The sequence below is a fragment of the Euleptes europaea genome, chromosome 9, assembly GCF_029931775.1.
Source record: "Euleptes europaea isolate rEulEur1 chromosome 9, rEulEur1.hap1, whole genome shotgun sequence".
Taxonomy (NCBI): Eukaryota; Metazoa; Chordata; class Lepidosauria; order Squamata; family Sphaerodactylidae; genus Euleptes; species Euleptes europaea.
This window is the reverse complement of record NC_079320.1, coordinates 58,999,744-59,023,621: the sequence shown is the minus strand read 5'-3', so window position 1 is coordinate 59,023,621 and position 23,878 is coordinate 58,999,744. Positions and strand designations below refer to the sequence as shown.

Below are 23,878 nucleotides of genomic sequence, written 5' to 3'. Positions count from 1 at the left end.
CACGAAACTGTACTGCATGCTTCAACTGCTCTGATAGTGTGAACTATACAGATGGGATGGGATCCAATGACTCCTTTCTACTGAGTAGTCTTTCTCTAGAGGAAGCCTCCCGATAAGACCAAGACTCCTGTCATCTGAGCTTAATTTAAGCTGAAGGAAGGCAATGGATCCAACCCACTGTGTTGATTTGTGTCAGGTGATCTAACTAAGGCTAACTGTACATGATAGAGAGAATAGGCAGTCGTATCATTTTATTTTCTGCAAGGAGTGAAGTTTGATCTTGAAGGCTATTTTTCTTTTATCCTGTGGTGTAATTTTTCTTTATGCATTTCCTCACTTAGATATTTTACCTCTGTTAGCTCTCCGCTTTGATCTCTGTCCCTCCCCATAAATTCTGTAAAGATGAAGCAACTTACAGAGTACTCACAAGACAAGAAGACATCCCTCTTTTGAGAACTGGATTGGTGGGTGTTTCTGTTTTGTCAATTTTGGAATTATCGGAAGACATTACTATCTTTAAGCCAGGTGATTTACACTGTTAGATAGTGCCTGGCAGCATTTGCAAAGGCTGCTTGGCAGAAAGATTCCATAAATAAAATATCATGTCCAACTGAGCAATCATCAAAGGGCTCAACATTCTCTGGCTACTGAAGCTACTTTTAACGGTGTAGCTCAAATGGATCTTCTTTGAGAGGGGGTTAGGTGCAGAATGGTGGACCTCCCTCCTGTTGTTTGAGAGCCAAGAGATAATTTCATTCCCACACTTGACTTTTTCTCCCATTCACTTTACCCTTTAATTATCCTTTGGTCCAAGCGCTGTTCAGCTTGCTTGAGGATATCGTGCCTTACAGAGGAGTAGAGAAGAATAAAACAGAGCTCTGCTATTATTAGAACAAGCACTGTGTTTTCTGCCTTAAGAAATGGCTTTGCAAGTCGCAAGTCTGTGAGACGAACAATGCAATCCTAAGGAGAGTTACGCCATTCTAAGTCCATTGAAGTCAATGGCCTGAGAAGGGTGCAACTCTGGTTAGGATTGCACTGCAAGAAATGTTATGTCTCTTTCTGCTGTGGTCAGTGTGATCAGGTAATGTTTGTTAGAGAAAGCGGCATCCAGGGTGATCCCCTATAGCTAGAATAATTCATCTCAAGGCAAGGCAAGATTCTGTCGGACAGCAGAATCTCAAACCAGCTGTTCTCCAGAATTTGGATGCTCTTTCATCCTCTGGAACTGACTTAGAAAGGGCAGGCCGTGCAGAAGTAGCCTTTCTACAAGGGAATGGTAAGCTCCGCTGCTCTTAGTGACACAACTCACACAAAGACCTTATGTAGACCAGGGATGGGGGGAGAAAATACAAAGCAGAATTCATGTCTTGCCAAAAGAAGCAGATTGGAAGGATTTCAGTACCACTGACCAAGGCATCCTTCTGTACACAATGGCTGGGAGTGCTTTGGTGCTCTTACGTGACTGGCCAGTTTCAGAAGGTGGTGCTGTGTGACTGCTTGCTCAGCCCCGTGACATTTCTGCTGTGGTGTCCCACAGGGAATATGGAGTGAGGGCCAAACTAGATGATACAGAAGTCCCTGGGGCTGCCCGCCATTTTGAAGTAGTGAGTTCCCAGCTGGGAACTCCTTTAAACTACGCCACACCGGCCCAATTCTAGTTGGGACCACCACAGCACAGAGGAAGGAGAGGCTCCTGCCTTCCCCCTGCCATTTTTTTCTGACCAGAACTGGGCTCCTGCGGTGCAGTTTAAAGGTGTTCTTGAATGGGAAGTCATTACTTCAAACTGGCAGGCATCCCCAGGGATACCCATATCCTCTAGTTTGGCCCTGAGTTATCACCAATGCGCAGATGTCACCCAGTCCTAACAGCTAAGTCAAGTGGGTCTGTGAAAGTCCTGTACAAATGTCTAGAGAAGGTAAAGGGATGGATGAGGGTCAATAAACTGAAGCTCAGTTGAGTGAAGAGTGAGTTGCTGCTGGTCAATAACAAAGTTGCTTGAGGACTGAGGGATCAGCAGGTTATGGAGGGGGTTGCACCCACCCTGAAGGAAAAGATTCAAAGCTTGGGGGTACTGCTAGATCCTGGGCAACAGTTGGAGGTTCAGGTCTCCTCTTTTATAAGCTTTTGCTAATATGTTAGCTGAAGCCATTTCTTGAAAAGCAAGGATTTGGTCATGGCTGCTGTAATGCACTTTAGATGCCTTTGAAAACTGTAAGACTGGAAAATGTTGCAGCTGGATACAGGACTGTACTGACAGCCATTTTTTCCTGGACACAATTCAAAGTGCTGGTTCTTAACTTTAATGTCCTAAACATCTTAGGGCCAGAATCCTTGAAGGACTGCCTCTTCTCATACTGTCCAGCTCTTCAATTAAGATCCTTTGATCTGCTCTCTGTGCCTCCTCCCCCTGCGGAGTGAAGCAGGTAGCAACAAGACACCAGGCTTTTTCAGGTGTGGCGCCTAAACTCTGGGATGCCCCTCTCCTTTGAAGGTTGCCCAGCACCGGCTTCACTGTCTTTTAGGTGCCAGCCAAGCCAAAAGGCTTGTTTTTACTTAGGCTTTTAAATGAAGTTTTTTATAGTCTACTCCTAGCCTGAATGCTGTTTTACGGATAGGCTGCATAACATTTTTAGGCTGTTCTAATGCCCCTGGCAGGCTCTTGACATGTTTTTATGGCTTTTAAAATATTAATAATTTTAAGGGAGTCATTTTAATGATTTCACTGTATTGGTTTTACTTTGTGAGCTGCCTCTGGAGCCGTGGCATATACATCTTCTAAATAAATGAACAAACCATGGAAAGATGTCATAGACAGCCTTATCCAATTATAAGTACTTTGGGCTTACAGGCAGATGATTTATTTTTAATTTATTTACTTCTGCTAATTTATTTATTGATAACATTTTATAAATTAATTTATTTAAATTAATTTATTTCTCATGGCATATTAAGACATCTTGGCACACGGTTTGAAAAATTATTGCTCAACATCTATCCTCTTTAAATATCTTCTTCTTCATCTATGGGCCACAAGAGATTGGTTTGGGAGCATTCATATATTTGACTGTTAGACTACTCGAGTGTGAACATAAATGCACGGGTCAACTAAAGTCCTGTTATCAGTTAGATAGCCGAGTTTATTCATGAACAGGGGGAGCATATCTTTGGTAAGGTAACTGGAAAAGTACCAGTGCTTATTTTTCTTGAACTATATTTGGCTTTCATTCATTTTAATAGGTAAAGGTCCTCTGTGCAAGCACCGGGCCATTCCTGACCCATGGGGGGACGTCACATCCTGACGTTTCCTAGGCAGACTTTGTTTTATGGGGTAGTTTGCCAGTGCCTTCCCCAGTCATCTTCCCTTTACCCCCAGCAAGCTGGGTACTGCTATTTCAGTACCACTGAAAAGAGAGCCAGCGTGGTGTAGAGGTTAAGAGCGGTGGACTCTAATCTGGTGAACCAGGTTGGTTTCCCTAATCCTACACATGAAGCCAGCATGGTGACCTTGGGCTAGTCACAGCTCTCTTAGAGCTCTCTCAGCCCCACCTACCTCACAGGGTGTCTGTTGTGGGGAGGGGAGGGGAAGGTGATTGTAAGCCAGTTTGATTCTTCCTTAAGTGGTAGAGAAAGTCAGCATATAAAAGCCAACTCTTCTTCTTTTACTGCCAAAGCTAGGCAAGTTACTCTGAGTAAATGCCATTGCTAATAATCATCCTTTTCAACCATTTCAAAAAGGTGAATTCCTTCTTGGATGTTTGATACTCAGAAGGACATAAGCACAGAGATCTCTGTTTTCAGAGCTTCCCACACTCCTTTACTTGCCATGCACTTAATTATTGCTAAACAGATTATCCTTGATGAATTATCACAGGTCAACTCCTTTCCACAACATATTCACAAAACGGAAAAAGCGTGCCCCACAATGACATTTTACCAACAAGCCAAGTATATGCTTTCTAAGAAAGATATTACAGCTTTCTATTTTTACAATGATAAAAAATGATGGTGAATAAACTGTATGCTACAATATTCATATTACATTGATAATCGACTCAGAAACAGGCATTTCCCTGTTTATTATTTATTTACAAAATTTATATCCTGCTTTTCGCCCCATTAGGGCCACCAAGACAGCTAACAATTACAATCAGTAAAAACCAAAGCTAAAATATGCCTTTAAATCACCAGACAGCAATTAAAGCATAAGCCAGAATGGAGGGTAGACAGCAAAGTCATTTAGCAGAGAACAAAGCCAACTGAGGAAACCAGGCTCCCATAGGCAAGGTTTTCAGATGCCTATGGCCACATGCCCATTTGACATATGACGGAGGGTTTCCTCTTCAAGACGTACTTTACCTCTAAGTCTGTTCTCAAATGGCTAGTGGTCATTCTACTTTCCTTTTATTTGAAGGATTCACTGAAAATTTGCTAAAGGAAAAGATGCTGAAATTTCTCTACAGTTCCATCTCAAAGTAAAAACACGCCAGGGGTATTACTCACTCTGAGTTTTCGACCAAACACATTGATTTTGCCTTGGGCTTGTTCTTTTCGGAACCTCCACTCCACTAAATTCAGACCATTTTCTCCAGGGAGAGTCATATTTCTTTTTGCTACTGTTGGATTGGCTGTGCCAGCTAACACATGGGGTTCTGTTTGGTAGTGTGTGTCCAGACCACTAGCATAAATAATTCTGAGGGACCCATCATAACCAATCTGGTAGCTGTTTCTCAACTGATCTGAAATGAAACAAACACAAAGTTTACATTGAGAGTTCTGATTTTTCTTGTTTTAATATATGAAACATGTCATGATGGAAAGGCGCATGGAAGTGCATGGATTAACCACACAATTGGTTGCAAAATAAACTGTAGTTTACCAACCAACCAACATTTATTACTAGCAAGAGATCATTTAAAAGATTTAACACCCCAGCTTACATATTAATGTAAAATTAATATTCAAAGATCAAAATTCATAGTCTTACTGTGCTGTAATTAGTTATACATAAAGGTTATTTAAAAGTTTGGAATATCTGCTTTCTTATGGACAAAGTCTCAACACAGGATCTGGCCACTTTAAAGGTGGTCTCATTGGAGTAGTCTGCAAGGAAGAGACATGTGTACAGTTTTTTAGATCTTCCTGGGAACTTGGATAGAGTAGGGGTGAGATATGTGGAAGGGATGTCCTTATAAAATGGACAATATAATAACACATGTTCCACTGCTTTGACTGTGTTCAGTTGGCAGGAATAAACTGTATTTTGCCATAATCTGTCTTCCCCATTTGCAAGGTTCCCCCCCCCCTTTTACACATCTGCGAAGAAGATACTGGCATGCACTAAATCTCCATATAAGACTTTTAGTCGAGGTGAGTGAGAAGTTATGGAATCAATACATATCCTAAATATAGCTAGTCTCTTGTTCAAATTGTATTAACAACTAGCTGTGGTATTTTCCCCACAGATCATCCCTAAGAGGCTGATCAACCATCATACACCACAACTGTCTCTGGTTATCATTCCAGAAAGAGGGTTTTCATTAATTTCTAAAAGTGTACCTTGGACCATTGTGTAGAAAGAATCAATTGATGACAGATTTGAAGTGATGCCAACATCTTCGTCTCTGCTCGACGATTCAATGTCTACAGTAATGGCTTTTTCCATTTCCCCGTGGAGGTTGGTCACCACTCCAGTTGGAAATGTGACATTGGTTAGCCGCCCTTCGCTGTCATAGCTAAAACAGACAAGAAGAAAATAAAACAGTAAGAAACAAGAACAAATTGTTCCCCCCCCCTTACAGACTAAAACTAACAGAATATATCAGATGCCAATATTGTTAAGGAATCCTCGGCTTTTCGTGCCTGAGTTATGCACAATGAAGACTTCAAACAGGCTTTGAAGTTATCGAAAGCCTGTTTAACATACAGGAGCCTCAGTGGAAGAGAAAACAGATGGATCTCCAGTTCTGCATATTATTCTTTGAAGTGAGACCAAATCCTGCTGCACATCTAATTTGCTGTTTCAAAGGGAACATGTTTGATTGGGATAAATTGCTTCACATTCTGAACTTGCTTCCCATAATCAGGCTAGATTTAGTACACTCTTATGAGAATGTTATCTCAGGGGCTCTTGAGATTTTTAGTATGGGCCTTATCTTCCTGTGAAGAGATTGGACCTCCTCCACTTATGTTCCTGATTGCATCACATTCTCTGTATTACAAGGATAAGCTGTATTGGGAATCATTGATTCTCTGCTGCCGCCCTGACACATCAGCTGAAGAAATAAAATCAAAATAGACCGAAGTAAAATTGTTACTATAAAGGAGTACCACTCAAACACCTTTTTATAGTTGTATAAATCAGTTCCATATATTTTATTTTGACACCTAGGCATAATGATATCAGTCTATGTCATAGTGGGGGGGCTGGTCCCTGTGTGGGTAAGCAAATTCATGCAACAGAGCCAGTGTAACACTGACTACTTTTGTAAACCTAGGGGAGCCCCCAGGAAGGCAGAAAAATCTTAACTTAGAAAACATTTAATTTGGGGGGGGGGTTAAAAATCCACAAAAAGTTAATAGCACCCCCTAAACCCTGCCAGGGTTGGAATGGCATTTTGCATTGCTGCAGCAACCCAAAACAGTGCATGAAAGTTGGCCGCATCCAGCAGGAGTCCACTAGGAGGCTAGAGTGAGAGCTAGAGCCAGTCAGTGACACCATTCATGAGCTGTTAGAAGGGTAAGGTGATCTAGAGCTGGTTGAGAAAACCCAGGGCCAAGGGAGGGGAGAAATGGAATTTCCCCATCCCCTGTGAGTCTCCACAGGTCCATGCTTGTCAATCAGTAATTCTAAAAAAGAGTTGAAGCCAGTGCCTTTGGTTGTTGGGTATACTCATTCAGTGCACCTGACATTTCAAAGCCTCACAGGGACCTGCTGACCTTTTCTGTTAACCAGATTTCATACTGGAAGATTAACATAGTAGTTAAGGTCACAAAGCCTGTTGCGTAGTTGGTAGTTAAGGTCACAAAGCCTGTTGCATAAAAACCAGCACCACCCTGTTTTTTTAAGAACAACTTCATGTTATATTTCTAGTTGAGCATTAAATCCGGCAACTAGCAGGTGTAACTAAGAAGTAACTATGCCGGTGTTAGCATGGGAGTTGGTGAGAGGTGTTATTTCTTCCCCAAACCCTTTGCTATAGCTCTCATCCCAGTTGCCAAAGCTTTTTAAAAGAACCTGAAATGGGTAGTAGATATTTACAAAAACAAGGAAGAATTATTTCAGCAAGTCAAAAATTAAAGACTTAAAAGTGATGATATAGCCTCCCTGACACTGTAAATGATTACATTTCCAAACAGCCTTCCTTATCAAGTTGTCCTGATATAAGAAAGAGCTTTGTGACTTCTGGAAGCTTTGTTGCCTTCTCAACAAATAGAAACGAGTCCTATGGAAACTCTTACAATATTCTTAATTAAACCAATGGCAGCATAATCTATTGAGGTTGTCAGGAGACTTTCCAACCATACTATGTTAAAAACATCTATTTAAACTTTTCAAAGTTTAGTATGCCAATTGTAGCCAGTATTGAACACTGTGTTGTGCTTTGACCATCAATTAAATTTCTTATACCTTCTTTCTGAGATACCGTATATACTCGCGTATAAGCCGAGTTTTTCAGCCCCAAAAAAGGGCTGAAAAAGCCGGCCTCGGCTTATACGCAGGTCAATACGGTAGGGGAGGGGGAGGGGGGGAGGAGGGAGGGGGCAACTTACCGCCGCCGCCATCGCCGCTACCAACGCTGCCGGGCCCATGCGGCTTCCCCCGGCCAGGAGCGCCCTGTGAGGGCCTCCTGTGGCCACTGGAAGGCCGCGCGGCCGCTACCGTGCGCGCCCAGCTCCCCCCGCCCTGGAAGGGCCGGGGGAAGCCTCCTGCGGGGGGCCCGCCGCCGCCACCACCGCCTTCGCCGGGCCTGAAGGTAAGCCTGCGGGGGGGGGGGTTATAAGCCGACCCTCGGCTTATACGCGGGTGCCTAATTTTTCCCCATTTTTGGGGAGAAATTAGGCACCTCGGCTTATACGCGGGTCGGCTTATACGCGGGTATATACGGTACACAAGTGAACCTTTTTAATGAAAAATCATTATCACAAACAGTATCTCTAAGGGCTGGTATAAAAGCTTTATGTAGCAGTTAATCACATATTCCATTTCTCACTGGATTTTTAACTTTGAATTTTAATTTTCCATCACATAAAACCTAGGAAAGATTGCAGTTGCTTCATAATATACTTAATATTCCTCTGTATAGACTTAAACACAATTTTTTCTATAAATAACTTCAGCTTACAGGTAACAATTGACCACTCGGCAAAAAAAGGGGAGGATCAGTTTCTTGCAACTTATTTGCAATTGTACTCAGAGGTAATGATGATCACCTTATCAGAAATTTGACCTTCTGCTCCTTTAGCTGCTAGAATCCTCTCTCCTGATGCCCTTCTCTAACTATGTTCTTACTCAGCTTTTTATCTGTCTATAGGGTATATTCCACCCTATCCTTCACAATGGCTCAAGTAATAATTTTAACTACGAAACCTTAGGAAACAGATATCTCATACTTTCACAACTGTGAAATAAATCAAGTTTTATATCCAAGTTTGCCTACGACTGATTCAAGATGGCTTCTTGTTCCTTTTCTCAAACCCTGCCTCATTTTGTTCTGCTTTGGATCTTGTAATGCCTCGCTGTCACTGGTCTCCAGTGATTTCTGGAGCCTCTCTAATCCCACTAACGTGGGCTATGGTATCTTGGCTGGTCTTGTATTCCTTCAGAACTTTACTGTGTCTCTAAGTCTCTACTCCAAGTTTATTTTATTTATGTAAATACATTTCATAACTACTTTGCTTCTTTTCAGAGCGGGGTAGAAATGTAATAAATAAATATAAATTCTGCCTGCATCTTGCATCGTATCTATCTGGTCTCTTCTATGGTCATGTTCCACTCCTGATTGCTTGTCATTCATTTGCTAGGTCCTGATCCTAGCAAATCTTGTTGCACAGTGTTTAAACTGTTCTAATAGATATGTTTTGTTAACTCAACATTTTAATCAGCACCAGGGCTGGCTCACAGCTCCAGAGCAAGAGTTTTCCAAACATGGTTTCTCTGTAGCACAATTTCTCATCTGCAAACTATTTCTTCCTTGCAATATAATGCATCTTTCCCATTGGTGATAAAGGGAGGAAGGGATCCCTTTGACCACTAAAAAAGGCTATGCTGGGAATCATGGAGCCTGCATAGACAAAAGCCGTGTGGGACAGGGATTGTAGTAAGAAAGGGAATTAAACAAGATTGCTTTAAACAGCTGGCTGGATCCAACTAACTGTTCAAGTGGCATAACTGTTCTCCGTCACTGAATTAAACGTTGCCATTTACAAAGGGGAGATAATACTGAGACGTTTTCAGATACAAAGATATGTGATTCAAATATACTGAGACATCTGTGGCCTTGCTTCACACATTAGCTATGAATATTTTTAATAATCTCTCTGTTAAACGAGGCATGGATATTTTCATACATACAAAACAGCAGGATGAAAAATGCTATTAATCTAGTCAAAGAACATGTTGCTGAATATTTTCAGTGGATCCCTCTAGATTACCTGGATAGAAAATGGGTTGGATCTAGTGCAAAATTTCAGCTTGTGCTAGAGCTCTTGAACAAACAGGGAAAGGCTGATTATGCTGAGTCAAACTTATTGTATTTCCACTTGCATTTCTGCTTCCACAAGACATTGTGCAAACAGTTTCTGGGCACTATAATATGCGGGGGGAGAGAGAAACACTAGGGGTTGCACAAGATTCCACTAAGTCGATTTATGTTTTCCCATGTGCACTGCTGGATCCAAGCCAGTGTATGGAACCCTTCCAGAGCAGTCAAAATTGCATATATACAAAGATACTTCCACCTTTACAAAAAAATGAAAAGCATTAAAAGGAGGAAATTATAGTTCATGTTTGCGCAGCACTGTATGTGTACTCACTTCATGTTGACATGTATTGGAAAATCTATCGTAATGTGGCTATTAAAGTAATTAATCATGCCGCTTAGAGCCATTAAACTGAAATTTGCATATACCGTATTTTTCGCTCCATAAGACACACTTTTTTCCTCCCAGGCAGCGCAGAGGAGTTTAAAGACCCCCCCCCCCGCCAGGCTTCCAGGGAGTCCCTAGAAGCCGGCCGGGGGGGGGGGGTCTTTAAACTGCTCTGCGCTTTCTGGGATGGCAGCGCGGAGGAGTTTAACCTCCCCCCAGCGCTTCTAGGTCCCGAGGCTCAGTTTCCATCCCAGGCAGCGCAGAGCACTTTCAAGACCCCCCCCCCCCGGCCCGGCTTCCAGGGAGTCCCACCCAACAGCTGAGCCTTGGACCAGGAAGGGGGGGGAGATAAAACTGTTCTGCTCTGCCTAGGCAGGCAGCACAGAGCAGTTTAAAGACTCCCGCCCGGCTTCTAGGGACTCCCTGGAAACCCGACGGGGGTCTTTATTCGGCAGAATATTTTTTCTTGTTTTCCTTCCTCTAAAAACTAGGTGCGTCTTATGGTCAGGTGCGTCTTATGGAGCGAAAAATACGGTATATCAATTAGCATGTTTAATGGAAAAAATTACTAATGTATTCCCCTAGAGTTAGTCAGTCTCTCAATGTCTTATTTCAATTATCCCCAACTTAAAAGAAACATGAGGGCTGAATTTCAGCTCCCTACGTGTGAACTTTACATGTTACCAATTCAGCCAGTCAGTAAGGCCCTGAAACTACAATTAGTCCTAAAAAGTTATGACACAAAGTGACTCTGATTAATAACAGTCACATTGGCTCTTTTAGAGAAGTACTGATCTTTCAATTTACATAGGTCTCATTGCTGCATTCCCGTTACAAAGCAGGCTGCACAAACAAAAATTAATAGTCCCAGCAAAATTATCTTTCATTTCAGTTTTTTACTTATGGAATAAGAAATACCCCTTTTGACTTAAAAAAACAACAACAATCACCAACAAGGCTCACAAGCCATACCTAGGGTTCCCAACATTCAGGTACTAGCTGGATCTCCTGCTATTACAACTGATCTCCAGCCGATAGAAATCAGTTCAACTGGAGAAAATGGCCACTTTGGCAATTGGACTCTATAGCACTGAAGTCCCTCCCCTCCCCAAATCCCGCCTTCCAAAGGCTCTGCCCCAAAAACCTCCTGCCGGTGGCAAAGAGGGACCCGGCAACCCTAGACACACTGCATGGTTCCAGATGGAATCTGTATACAATAAGAGTGTGATCTAGAAAGTCCAGGGTTCAAATCACAATTCATCCAGGTATTAATTAGCTGGCAAGGGGTTATTTGTTTCTGCATCCACTTCACTTGCCATATGGAGATATGAAAGGGTCATTACCTCTTGTGAAATATTTGTGTATTTGGAAAGCATCTAGCGTAGTGTAATCATAGAATCATAGAGTTGGAAGGGACCACCAGAGCCATCAAGTCCAACCCCCTGCACAATGCAGGAAATTCACAACTTCCTCCCCCCTCCACACCCCTAGTGACCAGAAGATGGCCAAGATGCCCTCCCTCTCATCATCTGCCTAAGGTCACAGAATCAGCATTGCTGACAGATGGCCATCTAACCTCTTCTTAAAAACCTCCAGGGAAGGAGAGCTTACCACCTCCCGAGGAAGCCTGTTCCACTAAGGAACCGCTCTGTTAGAAAATTCTTCCTAATGTCTAGACGGAAACTTTTGATTTAATTTCAACCCACTGGTTCTGGTCCGACCTTCTTGAGCAACAGAAAACAACTCTGCACCCTCCTCTATATGACAGCCCCTCAAGTACTTGAACATGGTTATCATATCCCCTCTCAGTCTTCTCCTCTTCAGGCTAAACATACCCAGCTCCTTCAACCTTTCCTCACAGGACTTGGTCTCCAGACCCCTCACCATCTTTGTTGCCTTTCTCTGGACACGTTCCAGCTTGTCTACATCTTTCTTAAATTGTGGTGCCCAAAACTGAAAACAGTACTCTAGGTGAGGTCTAACCAGAGCAGAGTAAAGCGATACCATCACTTCGCCTGATCTGGACTCTATACTTCTGTTGATGCAGCCCAAGACTGCATTTGCCTTTTTAGTTACAGCATCACACTGCTGACTCATGTTCAGTGTTTGGTCTACTAAGACCCCAAGATCCTTTTCACACACACTACTGCTCAAACAAGTCTCCCCCATCCTATAATTATGCATTTGATTTTTCCTACCTAAATGCAGAATTTTACATTTGTCTTTGTTGAAGTGCATTTTATTAGTTCTAGCCCATTTCTCCAGCCTGTCAAGATCATCCTGCATCTTGGCTCTGTCTTCTACTGTATTTGCTAGCCCTCCCAATTTAGTATCATCTGCAAATTTAATAAGCATCCCCTCTATTCCTTCATCCAAATCATTTATAAAGATGTTGAACAACACAGGGCCCAGCACAGATCCCTGAGGAACCCCACTAGTCACTTATCTCCAAGTGGACGAGGAACCATTAACTAGCACTCTTTGGGTACGATCTGTCAAGCAGTTGCAGATCCATCTAACAATAATAGGATCTAACCCACATTTTCCCAATTTGTCAACTAGAATACTATGTGGAACTTTATCAAAAGCCTTACTGAAATCTAGATAAACTATGTCTACAGCATTCCCCTAATCCAGCAAGGTAGTAACTTTCTCAAAAAAGGAGATAAGATTAGTCTGACATGACTTATTCTTGAGAAACCCATGCTGGCTCTTAGTGATCAGATCCATCCTTTCTAAATGCTCAAGGACAGACTGTTTGATTATTTGTTCGAACACTTTTCCTAGTATAGAAGTCAAGCTGATGGGTCAGTAGTTACCCGGATCCTCCTTTTTCCCCTTCTTGAAGATGGGGACAACATTTGCCAGCCTCCAATCTTCTGGCACCTCACCTGTTTGCCAAGACTTTTCAAAAATAATGGACAGAGGTTCTGAAATTACATCTGCAAGTTCTTTGAGTACCCTTGGGTGCAATTCATCTGGCCCAGAGGATTTTGTTTCATTTAAAGAAACCAGGTGTTTGTGCACTACCCCAATGCCAATTCTAGGCTGCAAATCCCTTCCCTCATCACGTGTTCTGTTTATGCCATGTTGAGCACCACTTCCCTCACGAGAAAAAACTGAGGAAAAGTAGGAATTGAGGAGTTCTGCCCTCTCTTCATCTCCTGTTACAATTTCACTTTCCGGTCCATGCAATGGGCTTATCTTGTCCTTGTTCTTACTCTTACTCTGTACATAGGAAAAGAACCCTTTTTTGTTGCGTTTAGCATCTCTCGCTAGCCTAAGTTCATACTGAGCTTTAGCTTTCCTAACACTCTCCCTACAAGCACTAGCTATTTGCTTATATTCCTCTTTGGTTACAAGGCCCTCCTTCCACTTCCTAAATGAGTCTTTTTTATTTCTCAACTCTTTAAAAAGCTGTTTATGGAGCCACCCTGGCCTCTTTAGGCTCCTCCCATTTTACCTTCTCATAGGAATGGTTTGGGATTGCGCCTTCAGTATTTTATTTTTAAGAAATGCCCACCCTTCTTGAACTCCATTCTCCTTAAGTATTTCTGACCATGGGATTCTACCTAGCATAAGTTTAAGATTGTTAAAATGTTCTCTTTTGAAGTCCAACCTACATGTCTGACTACGTACAGGTTTTCCTCTCCCCAAGATTGTAAATTCCAAGAGTACGTGGTCACTACTACCCAGGATGCCTACTACTTTAACCTCATAGACCAGTTCTTCCCTGTTGGCGAGAATCAAGTCTAATGGAATGGTTCAGGGGAGCACATTTATAAAAGAAATAGGACTGTAGTCTCAAGAAGAAGAAGAAGAAGAAGAAGAAGAAGAAGAAGAAGAAGAAGAAGAAGAAGAAGAAGAAGAGTTGGTTTTTATATGCCGACTTTCTCTACCACTTAGGGGAGAATCAAATCGGCTTACAATCACCTTCCCTTTCCCTCCCCACAACAGACAACCTGGGAGGTAGGTAGGGCTGAGAGAGCTTTAAGAGAGCTGTGACTAGCCCAAGGTCACCCAGCTGGCTTCATGTGGAGGAGTGGGGAAACCAAACCGGTTCGCCAGATTAGCCTCTGCTGTTCATGTGGAGGATTGGGGAATCAAACCCGATTCTCCAGATCAGAGTCCACCACTTCAAACCACCGTTCTTAACCACTACACCACTTTGACTATTGCACTGTTTATGTGCTATCTTACTGTTATTACACTTCTACTTTTGCAATCCATTCTCTGCATCACTTATAGCATGTCATATCTTATACTTTTTTCCCCTTTGCACTGCTAATTTTGTAATTCTAATCCTATTGCCTTGTTTACCGGATATCTTATTCTATCTGACTGCATTGTTGTATTTGGGTCTCATAAAGAAAGGTGGACTATAAATAAAGTACATAAATAAATAAGCTTCCTGGAGTGTTTCAATAAATAAGCTCATTAGCATGGTTGGAAGTATTACTCACTTTTTTTGTTGCTGTTGCTTATTTTGGAAAATGGTGCTGCCTGTGTTTTTCTGGATAACTTTATTGGCCTATCTCACAAGAATTGTTTAACGCTTCCTCTGATGATATATGTGAACCACTGAAGACTTCAAATGATGCAAATACTAAATGTTATTAAAAATAAGCATACTCCAAGTGTTTATTTTTATGCAGTTCCAGACCTGGGGAGTTGCTGTGCACATTGGATGACATGTTCTGTTTTGTTTATACGAGGTTGGGCTTTCTCTTTTGGCTTTAATAGGGCACCTCTGTTTCAAAGCAGATAAGAGAGCCTATATTTTAACCACAGATACTTAGGGATTAGGTACATGAATGGAATGACAGTGGTAGGGGTACAAATAAAGTGTATACCTGCACAGGTACTTGCAGCTGAAACTGTTCTTTTCAGCAGCCTGGATGCTACTGAGATAAATGTTTTAGGAACAAAGTGGATTGTTCTTCTCTTCATCTCTCCATCTCTTTACCAATACATCAACCCCAATTTCCTGATAGTTTTTAACAGAGACTGAACAATCCTCATGTTATAAAACTACTAATATTTTAGTAATAGTACTATTACAGTGCTCATATTTGTTAATCAATGTTTATTTTAGGGCCCTGTTTATTGTTACAACTCTCTTATTTTTAAAAATATTATTACAAGGTGACTGAGGGGGGTGTAGTCATTAGTTGATGGTTTGACTTCACTTCTGAGAAAACCCAGAAGTGCTGTCACACCTGTCTAGGAATCATCTGAAACTCCATGGTTTCACTTCCAGGTTTTCCCGGAAGTGACATAACACTGTTAGGTGATAGTCATTTTTTAAATTTTATCTTTCTCTGGCTGTTCAGAGCAGTGGTGAGAAATGCTAGTTGGGGCAGGGAATCCCCACCCCCATTGGGAGGCTAGCAACCTTCTTTGTGTGCTTGAGTATGTGTTTTAAGAATTAAGAATTCAAATCATATAAGCCACTGGTATAAGGACTCAGGGAAAAAGATATGATTTTCTTTTCAAAGTTTTCACATTGGTGCCTACAGCATTTTAATACGTTTCTTTTTAGTATGAGACTATTCCAAGAAGAAGGAGAAGTTGGTTTTTATATGCCGACTTTCTCTACCATTTAGGCAAGAATCAAACCAGCTTACAATCACCTTTCCTTCCCCTCTGCACAACAGACACCCTGTGAGGTAGGTGGGGCTGAGAGAGCTGTGACTAGTCCAAGGTCACCCAGCTGGCCTTATGCGTAGGAGTGGGGAAATTAATCCAGTTCACCAGATTAGCGTCCACCTCTCACGTGGAGGAGTGGGGAATCAAACCCGGTTCTTCAGATCTGAGTCCACTGCACCAAACCACTGCTCTTAACCACCACACCACACTGGTTCTCCAGTTAAATAACAAAAGTAAATAGAACATATGTGGCAGTGTTCATTATAAAACCCATGCTACTTGCTCTAGAATTCTGTTTTATTATAATTCTGAGAAAAACTGAAATATTACGGCACATTGAGTATGCCTCAGATTTACAAGATCACAACATGTGTGCATATGAAAAGAATTTATAAACCTTTAATTCTTTTGGGGGCCAATGGAATAAATACAATGTTTTGGTATTTTATTCACATGGTTATGGAACAAGCATGAGGTTTGGTTTCTCTGAAGCTGTGATGGTTCTGCCGTTATCTGTTGAGCATGCACAAATTCTTTCACAATTAGCTGAAGGTAAGGTTACTATAGCAGTGGGAATGATACAGGAAAAAATACAACAAGCAGCAAGACTAAATAAAGCCATCTCACTGTGGGACTTTCAAGTTCATTCTTATGAATACACCTGCCAAAACATAATTAAGAAAAGTCAAATCTGCCTTGAAAGATTCGTGCAAGATGTACCAATGTTTTCAGTAAGAATGTGTGTGTGAATAAAACAAGGAAGAGCTGGGCCAACAGTGGGGGGAAAAGAAAGAGGTTTTGTTCACTCCAGGTGGAGCCTGTAGAGGGGAGCATTTGGGGAGGGGAGAGACCTCAGTAGGGTATAATGCCATTTTTATTATTTTTTATTTATTAAAAAAAAATAATGCCACAGAGTCCACCCTCCCAAGCAGCCATTTTCTCCAGGGGAACTGATCTTGGTCATCTGGAGATCAACTGTGATAGCAGGAGATCTCTAGGTGCCACCTGCAGGTTGGCTATCCTACAGTCACGTGAGGTTATTTAGCAACAGAGCAGAGAGTAACACTCTCCCTTGAATCTCATAGCACATTGAGGGACGTGCAGGAATTCAAGACAGAATTAAGAATATTAATGGCAACACATCAAGCATCCGACTTGACAGGCAGCCGTTAAATGGAATCTTTTACTTGGAATTTAATTTTTTTTTAAAGGTTGGGCATTCTGCAGCATCATTAAAAACTTTGCAAATGGAACCGAAAGACTGTTAATCTACCAGGGTAAGGAGATAACACTTCTACAATAATTTAATAATCTCCTATATTTGCATTTTAACTTTATAGGTAAAAAATAAATAAATGGCAGTACAATCTTAGGATGGAAAGAATGAGTGTGGGGAGGAAGGAGCACCGCAAAGTAGGAAAGCAAAGTTGTAAAGTCAAACTACTTTTGTATGCTGAGTGTGAGAGTCAAAGAGAGCATTGTGAGATATATGAAGCCACCCCTAAAGGTGAATGTCACAAGGAAGAGACAAAGGAATCAGAGGTGCCAGGGAAGGTAACATGCTTCCCAAATGAACATTCCCATTTCCCTATTACTCTTGAAATTCCTTCCACTAAGAAAGAAGAAGAGTTGGTTTTTATATGCTGACTTTCTCTACCACTTAAGGAGGACTCAAACCAGCTTACAATCACCTTCCTTTCCCCTCCCCACAACAGACACCCTGTGAGGTAGGTGGGGCCGAGAGAGCTCTAAGAGAGCTGTGACTAGCCCAAGGTCACCCAGCTGGCTTCATGTGGAGGAGTGGGGAATCAAACCCAGTTCTCCAGAGTCTACTGCTCCAAACCACTGCTCTTAACCACTCTGGAACCTGGTGATTTCCAGTTGTGGGGCTTTATGTCACAATGCAGCATCTCTAATTTTGGTATGATGAAAGCGAATTCTGTGGCAGAAAGGGATGCTTCCCCATTCTCCCGCTAGGCTCTTATGCTCCACAGTAGTCTCAAAGAACAGCGATGGCATGGAGCATAAAAGAGACTGGAAATTTAAAAAAATCTTTTGTGAAGGCTTATCTTCAGCCTTGGATTTATTTTTCAGGTCAAGGAGGGAACACCATGCATCCCACCCTGCCTTGAAAGAGAGGAGACATGACAAAATGAAAGTCATTCAAAGAGCTACTTGTTTCATTACTTTTCTACACCTGCATATTGCTCTTGCAATCACAGAGAGTGTAAAATGTCTATTTACTTTGTAATAAGTTATCCTGTGATGGCCATCTAACTGGGCAGTTAGTCTAGTATTAGGTAAAGGTAGTCCCCTGTGCAAGCACCGGGTCATTACTGACCCATGGGATGACATCACATCCCATCGTTTACTAGGCAGACTATGTTTTCGGGGTGGTTTGCCATTGCCTTCCCCAGGCATCTGCACTTTACCCCAGCAAGCTGGGTACTCATTTTACTGACCTTGGATGGATGGAAGGCTGAGTCAACCTTGAGCCGGCTACCTGAAACCAACTTCCGTCAGGATTGAACTCAGGTCATGAATGGAGCTTTGACTGCAGTACTGCAGCTTACCACTCTGCACAACGGGGCTCACTAGTCTAGTATTATTAGAATAATAAGTTGTTCTGACAAAGGCAGCTTCCGACCTGGAGACAGTGCCTAGGCACTAAGTTACCTCTTCCAGCTCTCTCATAGTAATAATCTAACTTGCTCTCCTCTTTTTTGCCTGCTAGAGCAAGCAAAGCCAGTTGTGCTCCACAGCAGGTATGAGGGCAGGCGAGATCCGCTGTGTCACCGAAATAGCTGTGCTAATGCAGCATTCTTTGCTCCAAATTTGTAAATAAAATGGCATTTCCTCCATGTCAGGAGCTGGCAACCGCATTTGCTGTCATCACTTGAAAATTACTCATCAAATGCAAATCGCTCGTTGCCTTACACCTATGACTAATCAGGAATGGTAACTACAAACACTGTCACACAAAGGCTCCGAGTGATTTTTCCCCTCTCACTTTCCTGAGATGTGAAGTTCAAACAAAATGTTCAAAATGTGCCCTGGAAAGGGAGGGGGGAGTCCAGACTGAAGGCAAAAGTATATTTCAAAGTCCAGAGGCCCTTTCAGATGAATTCCCTCTGGCATATTCCTCTGATATATTGAAAGGGAAGATTCTGTTGATCATACCCTTGGTAGTGTTACTGCTCTGGCATTATGACACCCTGGAGATTTCGGCATGCCAGAGAAATACCCAACTCCTCTGCATTTATAATGGAGGCTTTGTAATTGTGCTTAGATCCTTTCAAGAGGAGGCAAGTGCTAAAAGTTTGGGGATGAAAGTTATAGCGATTCTTTTTTTAAAGCAACAGTGAGGGCTGCAAGATGTCCTATAGTTCAAGGGAACGTATTTTATTTCAGAGCCCTGTGTCACAGAAACATACCATAGAGTAGATAAAATACTGTCAAAGTGTCTACTTTTCAGACTTTTATCTGACAATGTAAGGAGTGATCACACATTATAATGGGTGAGAGATCCAGCCAGCTTTTGCACTCAGTTTTATCCTATTGTCCTCCCTGCTACAGCACCTATCTCACAAGTCTTGTCAATGAAGGACCCATGATTCCCAGAATAGCTTTTTTTCCATGGTCAAAAGGGATCCTTCCTTTCTTTTTTCCAGTGGAAGAGCTGGTTGAATCCCACCCAACAGGGGGTGAAAACGCATGGTCGCTTTAGCCTCCTTTATTCCCTGTTTCAGCCAGGATTCAGCCAAGATCGAATGCACGTTCGGCAAAACGCATGCGTTCGATCCTGGCTGAAACAGGGAATAAAGGAGACTAAAGAGACCATGTGTTTTCACCCATGGGGCCTATAGGAACTCATTTTCTGTAACAACAAACCATTTTTCCGGGTGACCTCAGTGGGCTGCAAGCAAATTCTTATTTCAGGACTCTACAAATTCATGGAACTTACATATTACAAGGAACACAACACCTTATTTTTGTTTACTGGTTAGCTAATCTGAAAATATTCAGATGTTAGTTACTGGGGAATAAGCCTAGTAAATGCCTGACTCATACTCCTTCACCATACCATCATTTAGGGGAGAAATTAAAGTCCCATCCAGGCTTGCACTGTGTTTGATTACAGAATATACCTGTTACTTCAGGTATAGTTCAGGTATACTTCAGATTTGGGATGGGATTGAACCTTAAGGGTAGATAGGGTTGCCAACCTCCAGGTAGTAGCTGGAGATCACCTGCTATTACAACTCATCTCCAGCCGATAGATATCAGTTCACCTGGAGAAAATGGCCGCTTTGGCAATTGGACTCTATGGCATTGAAGTCCCTCCCCTCCCCAAACCCTTCCCTTCTCAGCCTCCACCCCCAAAATCTCCAGCTATTTCTCAACCTGGAGCTGGCAACCCTATCAGACTCTATATGAAGCAACTTTATGTGTTCAAGGGCTGATCATTGATTCAGAAGACTTTTAAATAAAGATGGTTCAATGTTGGCCAGATATCACTTTGATAGTATAAGGCAGAATTTGTAAGATTCCTACCTTGTATGTAATGTCTAAAAAGGTTGTGGAACTACAAAGACTTGCACAGCATCATAGATAGCAGGAGTATTTGAGTTCAAGCTGATGCAATTTTAAGCATGTTATATGATACCAGTCACTTTGCAAAAGCATGCTGCAAGACACAATTCCTTAATTAAGGTATTACCTAGGAGGTACATCCTGTAAAAGAGACAAGATAGCTGTGGACTTGTTGCGCTTGTTTACCTGATTTCTATGTAGCCAAACCATCACAGATGTGGCACTCTGAACTTCCAAAATATAGATTGTTTCATACACTGTAGGTTACTGGCACAAAGTTCTTCATTGTGTTAAAAAAAAACCAAACCTTTGCAGCATCACTGAGAAGTACAGTACAAATATTTATGTTGTTGCAAGAAGCAACTGCCCTTGAACCAGGTGGCTTTTGCAACAAACATGAAATAATTTGCCGGGTCCCTTTTTCTCAGGCTCTGTCTGAGTTTTCAGTGTGCTGTGCTGCAGAACAGACCCTACAGAGCTAAAGTGATGTATGTCCTTTGTTCAAGGCCAACTAACCGTTCAGGTAGGCAAAATGAAGGGAAACTATCTGTGGTGAGCTTTGGCTGGAAGAAGGCAACTGATCATAGCCTGAGATAAAAAGCCTAGGGGATGCCTGGGAACCAAAGAGAAGGAATCAGTGCCGTGGGAGAGAATAAGAAGTACTGGTGACAATGGAGCTTGTGACAGGTTGATTGCATTCCAACAGCCAAGCAAGGCTGGCCACATTTAATCTTAGAAGTGCATAAAAAGGTTGCATGGTGTTATTAGTTTCTGAAGATAACACTCACTTCCATATGACCAATGACTTTTTGGTGACTGAGAAATTCATTTGGTGACTGAGAAATTCGTGTTAAGTATTGCAACGCTTTCTGTCTCTCGCTTTCTATCTCTTCCCTGTCCTCTTTCTCCTCTTGAATTCTTCAGCTTCCTTAATCTATTCTGCTTGCCATTATGATCATGTCTTTTTAATTGTTTTTTTCAGGGGGGGTTTACTGTCTCCCTTTTCTATTTAAGCTTCCTTAACTATCCTCTGCCCTGACCTGGATGGCCCAGGCTAGCCTGATCTCGTCAGATCTCAAAAGCTAAGCAGGGTCAGCCCTGGTTAGTATTTGGATGGGAGACCACCAAGGAATACCAGGGTTGCTGTGCAGAGGAAGGCACTGGCAAACCACCTCTGTTAGTCTCTTGCCATGAAAACCCCAAAAAGGGGTCGCCATAAGTCGGCTGCAACTTGACGGCACTTCACACACACACACACACACAACTGACCTCTAAATGTCTTCATTCTCTTGCTTCCTCTTCTCTATGACCTTCCAAATGTCTATATGAAGTTGCCACACATAAAGGCATAGAACAGGTCCATCTAGACCATGGGTTCTCAACTAGGGGGGAATTCCCCCCCGGGGGGGGATTTTAGTATTGGGGGTAGATTGGGTCCACTATTCAGCAAAGTGTGATGTCCTGTAGATTATGTACAATCTGTAAAATTGTAATTTGTTTTTAATTTAATCTGTGACATTCAATAAAGTTTATGACTAATCTGGGAAGGGGGGAATCATATTCTGAACAATGGTGAAGGGGGAATGGAGCAAAAAAGATTGAGAACCACTGATCTAAAGATATTTCAAGTACAGGGCCTTTGTATTCTTACAACCACCTTATGAGGTAAGTTAGGCTGACAGAGAGTTTAACTGGCCCAAAGTTACCCAGCAAGCTTTTATGACAGAGTGGGGATTCAAACTAGGTTCTCCCAGAACCTAGCCTGACACTTTACAATTACACCATGCTGGCTGGCTATTGTTTGCGGTGGGATGCTGCCCGAGATGGGCCTTGGATATGATCCAATAAGACTCATTTTATTAAGAACGGAATAATTGTTTTTCTCTGTAAAATACACAGGCAGCACAACTGAGAAAGGGTGAGAACCTCAGCTAGGAATTATGACCAAGAAATGAGCAATTTGATCATATATACATCATTCAAGACCAATCAATGACATCCAAGGAAGCGGCCCCAATGTTTCTTTAACAGATTGTCCTGCAGCAATGGCAGGCTGCCTCAGCAGGGTTTCCAGTAGAACAGTCAGAAATGAGCAAGGGCTTACATGTTAGCTACTGATTTATGCTCGTCTATGGTTGGGCTATTGGCTGGGATGGACAGTTTGCCTAGGGGCTTAGTTTGGGACACCACACTGGGTCCCCCATTAGACAGCTGGATATTGTCTTCACACAGCCCACAGGGTCTACATTCCATGAGACCAGGTACCTGAAATGGCTCTTCAGCTAAATGGCAATTATTTAGTTCATGAAGCACATCTTCTCTAAGATGCAAAAAAAGAAACAAAAAGGCAGATGTATAAAGACAGATACTTGGTAGTGAATAAAATCTTCCTTTAAGGCCATGTAAAAGCCATTCAAGTAAATTCAGATACCTGTGGCTATTTCCATAATGAGATCTCAACAGAATACAAAAACCACAAGATACAGGGGAAGACATGGCTTCTAGAAATAAAACACTAGGGTCCCCAATATCCAAAATAAAAGCTACTATGCCCAAGATGAATTCTACCCCAAATAGACACATTACATCTCCAGAACTATTCCATCTTTTTCATTTCACCACCTGGCTCAAGATAGAAGGCAGGATTATTTGGCACATAAACACACTAGAACATTATTTATTGAAAGGTGATAAAAACACACATATTTAAATCTTTTTTAAAGAAACCTCTAGCTAAAGAAAAAGTATATTCAATTCTGAGTTGCATATGACACATCTGACATTGTAGTGATTCATAAAGCAAATACTAAACAGAAATATTTACCCTCCCATGGGCTGCCGTATATGCATTTTACACATTTGGCAAATCATGTGTTGGCAATACCAAGATGAATAAAAATTTCATTAAAAGTATGGGGCAAACTTTAGATCATAGGTTAATTATGGCTATGGTTTCATGTTTTTTTTTTAATTGTTAGATTTGTTAAAACCTATCTCAATGACCTCTACCTATTTATTCCCATTAGATAACAATTCCCACTTGCTACCAACTTGGGATTTAACTATTCTAGCAGCAAGAAGGAACATTTATAACTCATGAAGAATAAAAAGTGCATTCACTGCCCCTGGCTGAATCATTTCTCATCATTATGTTTCTCTGTGCTTTTGGCAGGGCCTAAAAAAGATATGCAGCAATGCACAGTGTGCAGTGGAATATTTCAGAAGCACACTAATGCGTTGGGACTATGCCCACCACAGAATCCTCGTAAATCATTATAAAAATACCTTTCAAATATGGCCGTTTGAAGCAACCTTTTGAGCAGTATTTTCAGTTCATCTTCACTCCAGGAATAATGCCCAATTAAGCAAATTTGGCTACCATTCTGTCTCTGGTTGATATGTCAAATGTTGGGTAGAAGGTGGAAGGGCTTATGACTACTAAACAGTGGTATCACTAAGGTGCCATGCCCTGTACAGAAACATATGGCAGCAATCCCTGCCTCCACAGAGATGGTAATCTAAATACCGTGGCTATTATAAATGCGT

The 23,878-nt window shown here is 41.9% G+C and overlaps 1 protein-coding gene across 8 annotated transcripts in view; it reads right to left on the bottom strand.

Annotated features, from left to right (window-relative positions):
• TENM3 (teneurin transmembrane protein 3) overlaps window positions 1-23,878 on the bottom strand; it is a 469,013-nt gene that overhangs the window by 15,104 nt on the left and 430,031 nt on the right. For all 8 annotated transcript variants that reach the window (XM_056855868.1, XM_056855869.1, XM_056855871.1 and 5 more), the window contains 2 exons: window positions 5,561-5,736; window positions 4,505-4,740 (listed from right to left, as the gene is read on the bottom strand). In XM_056855868.1, the coding sequence (XP_056711846.1) occupies window positions 4,505-4,740; window positions 5,561-5,736 (412 nt within the window). The remainder of the gene's footprint in view (window positions 1-4,504; window positions 4,741-5,560; window positions 5,737-23,878) is intronic.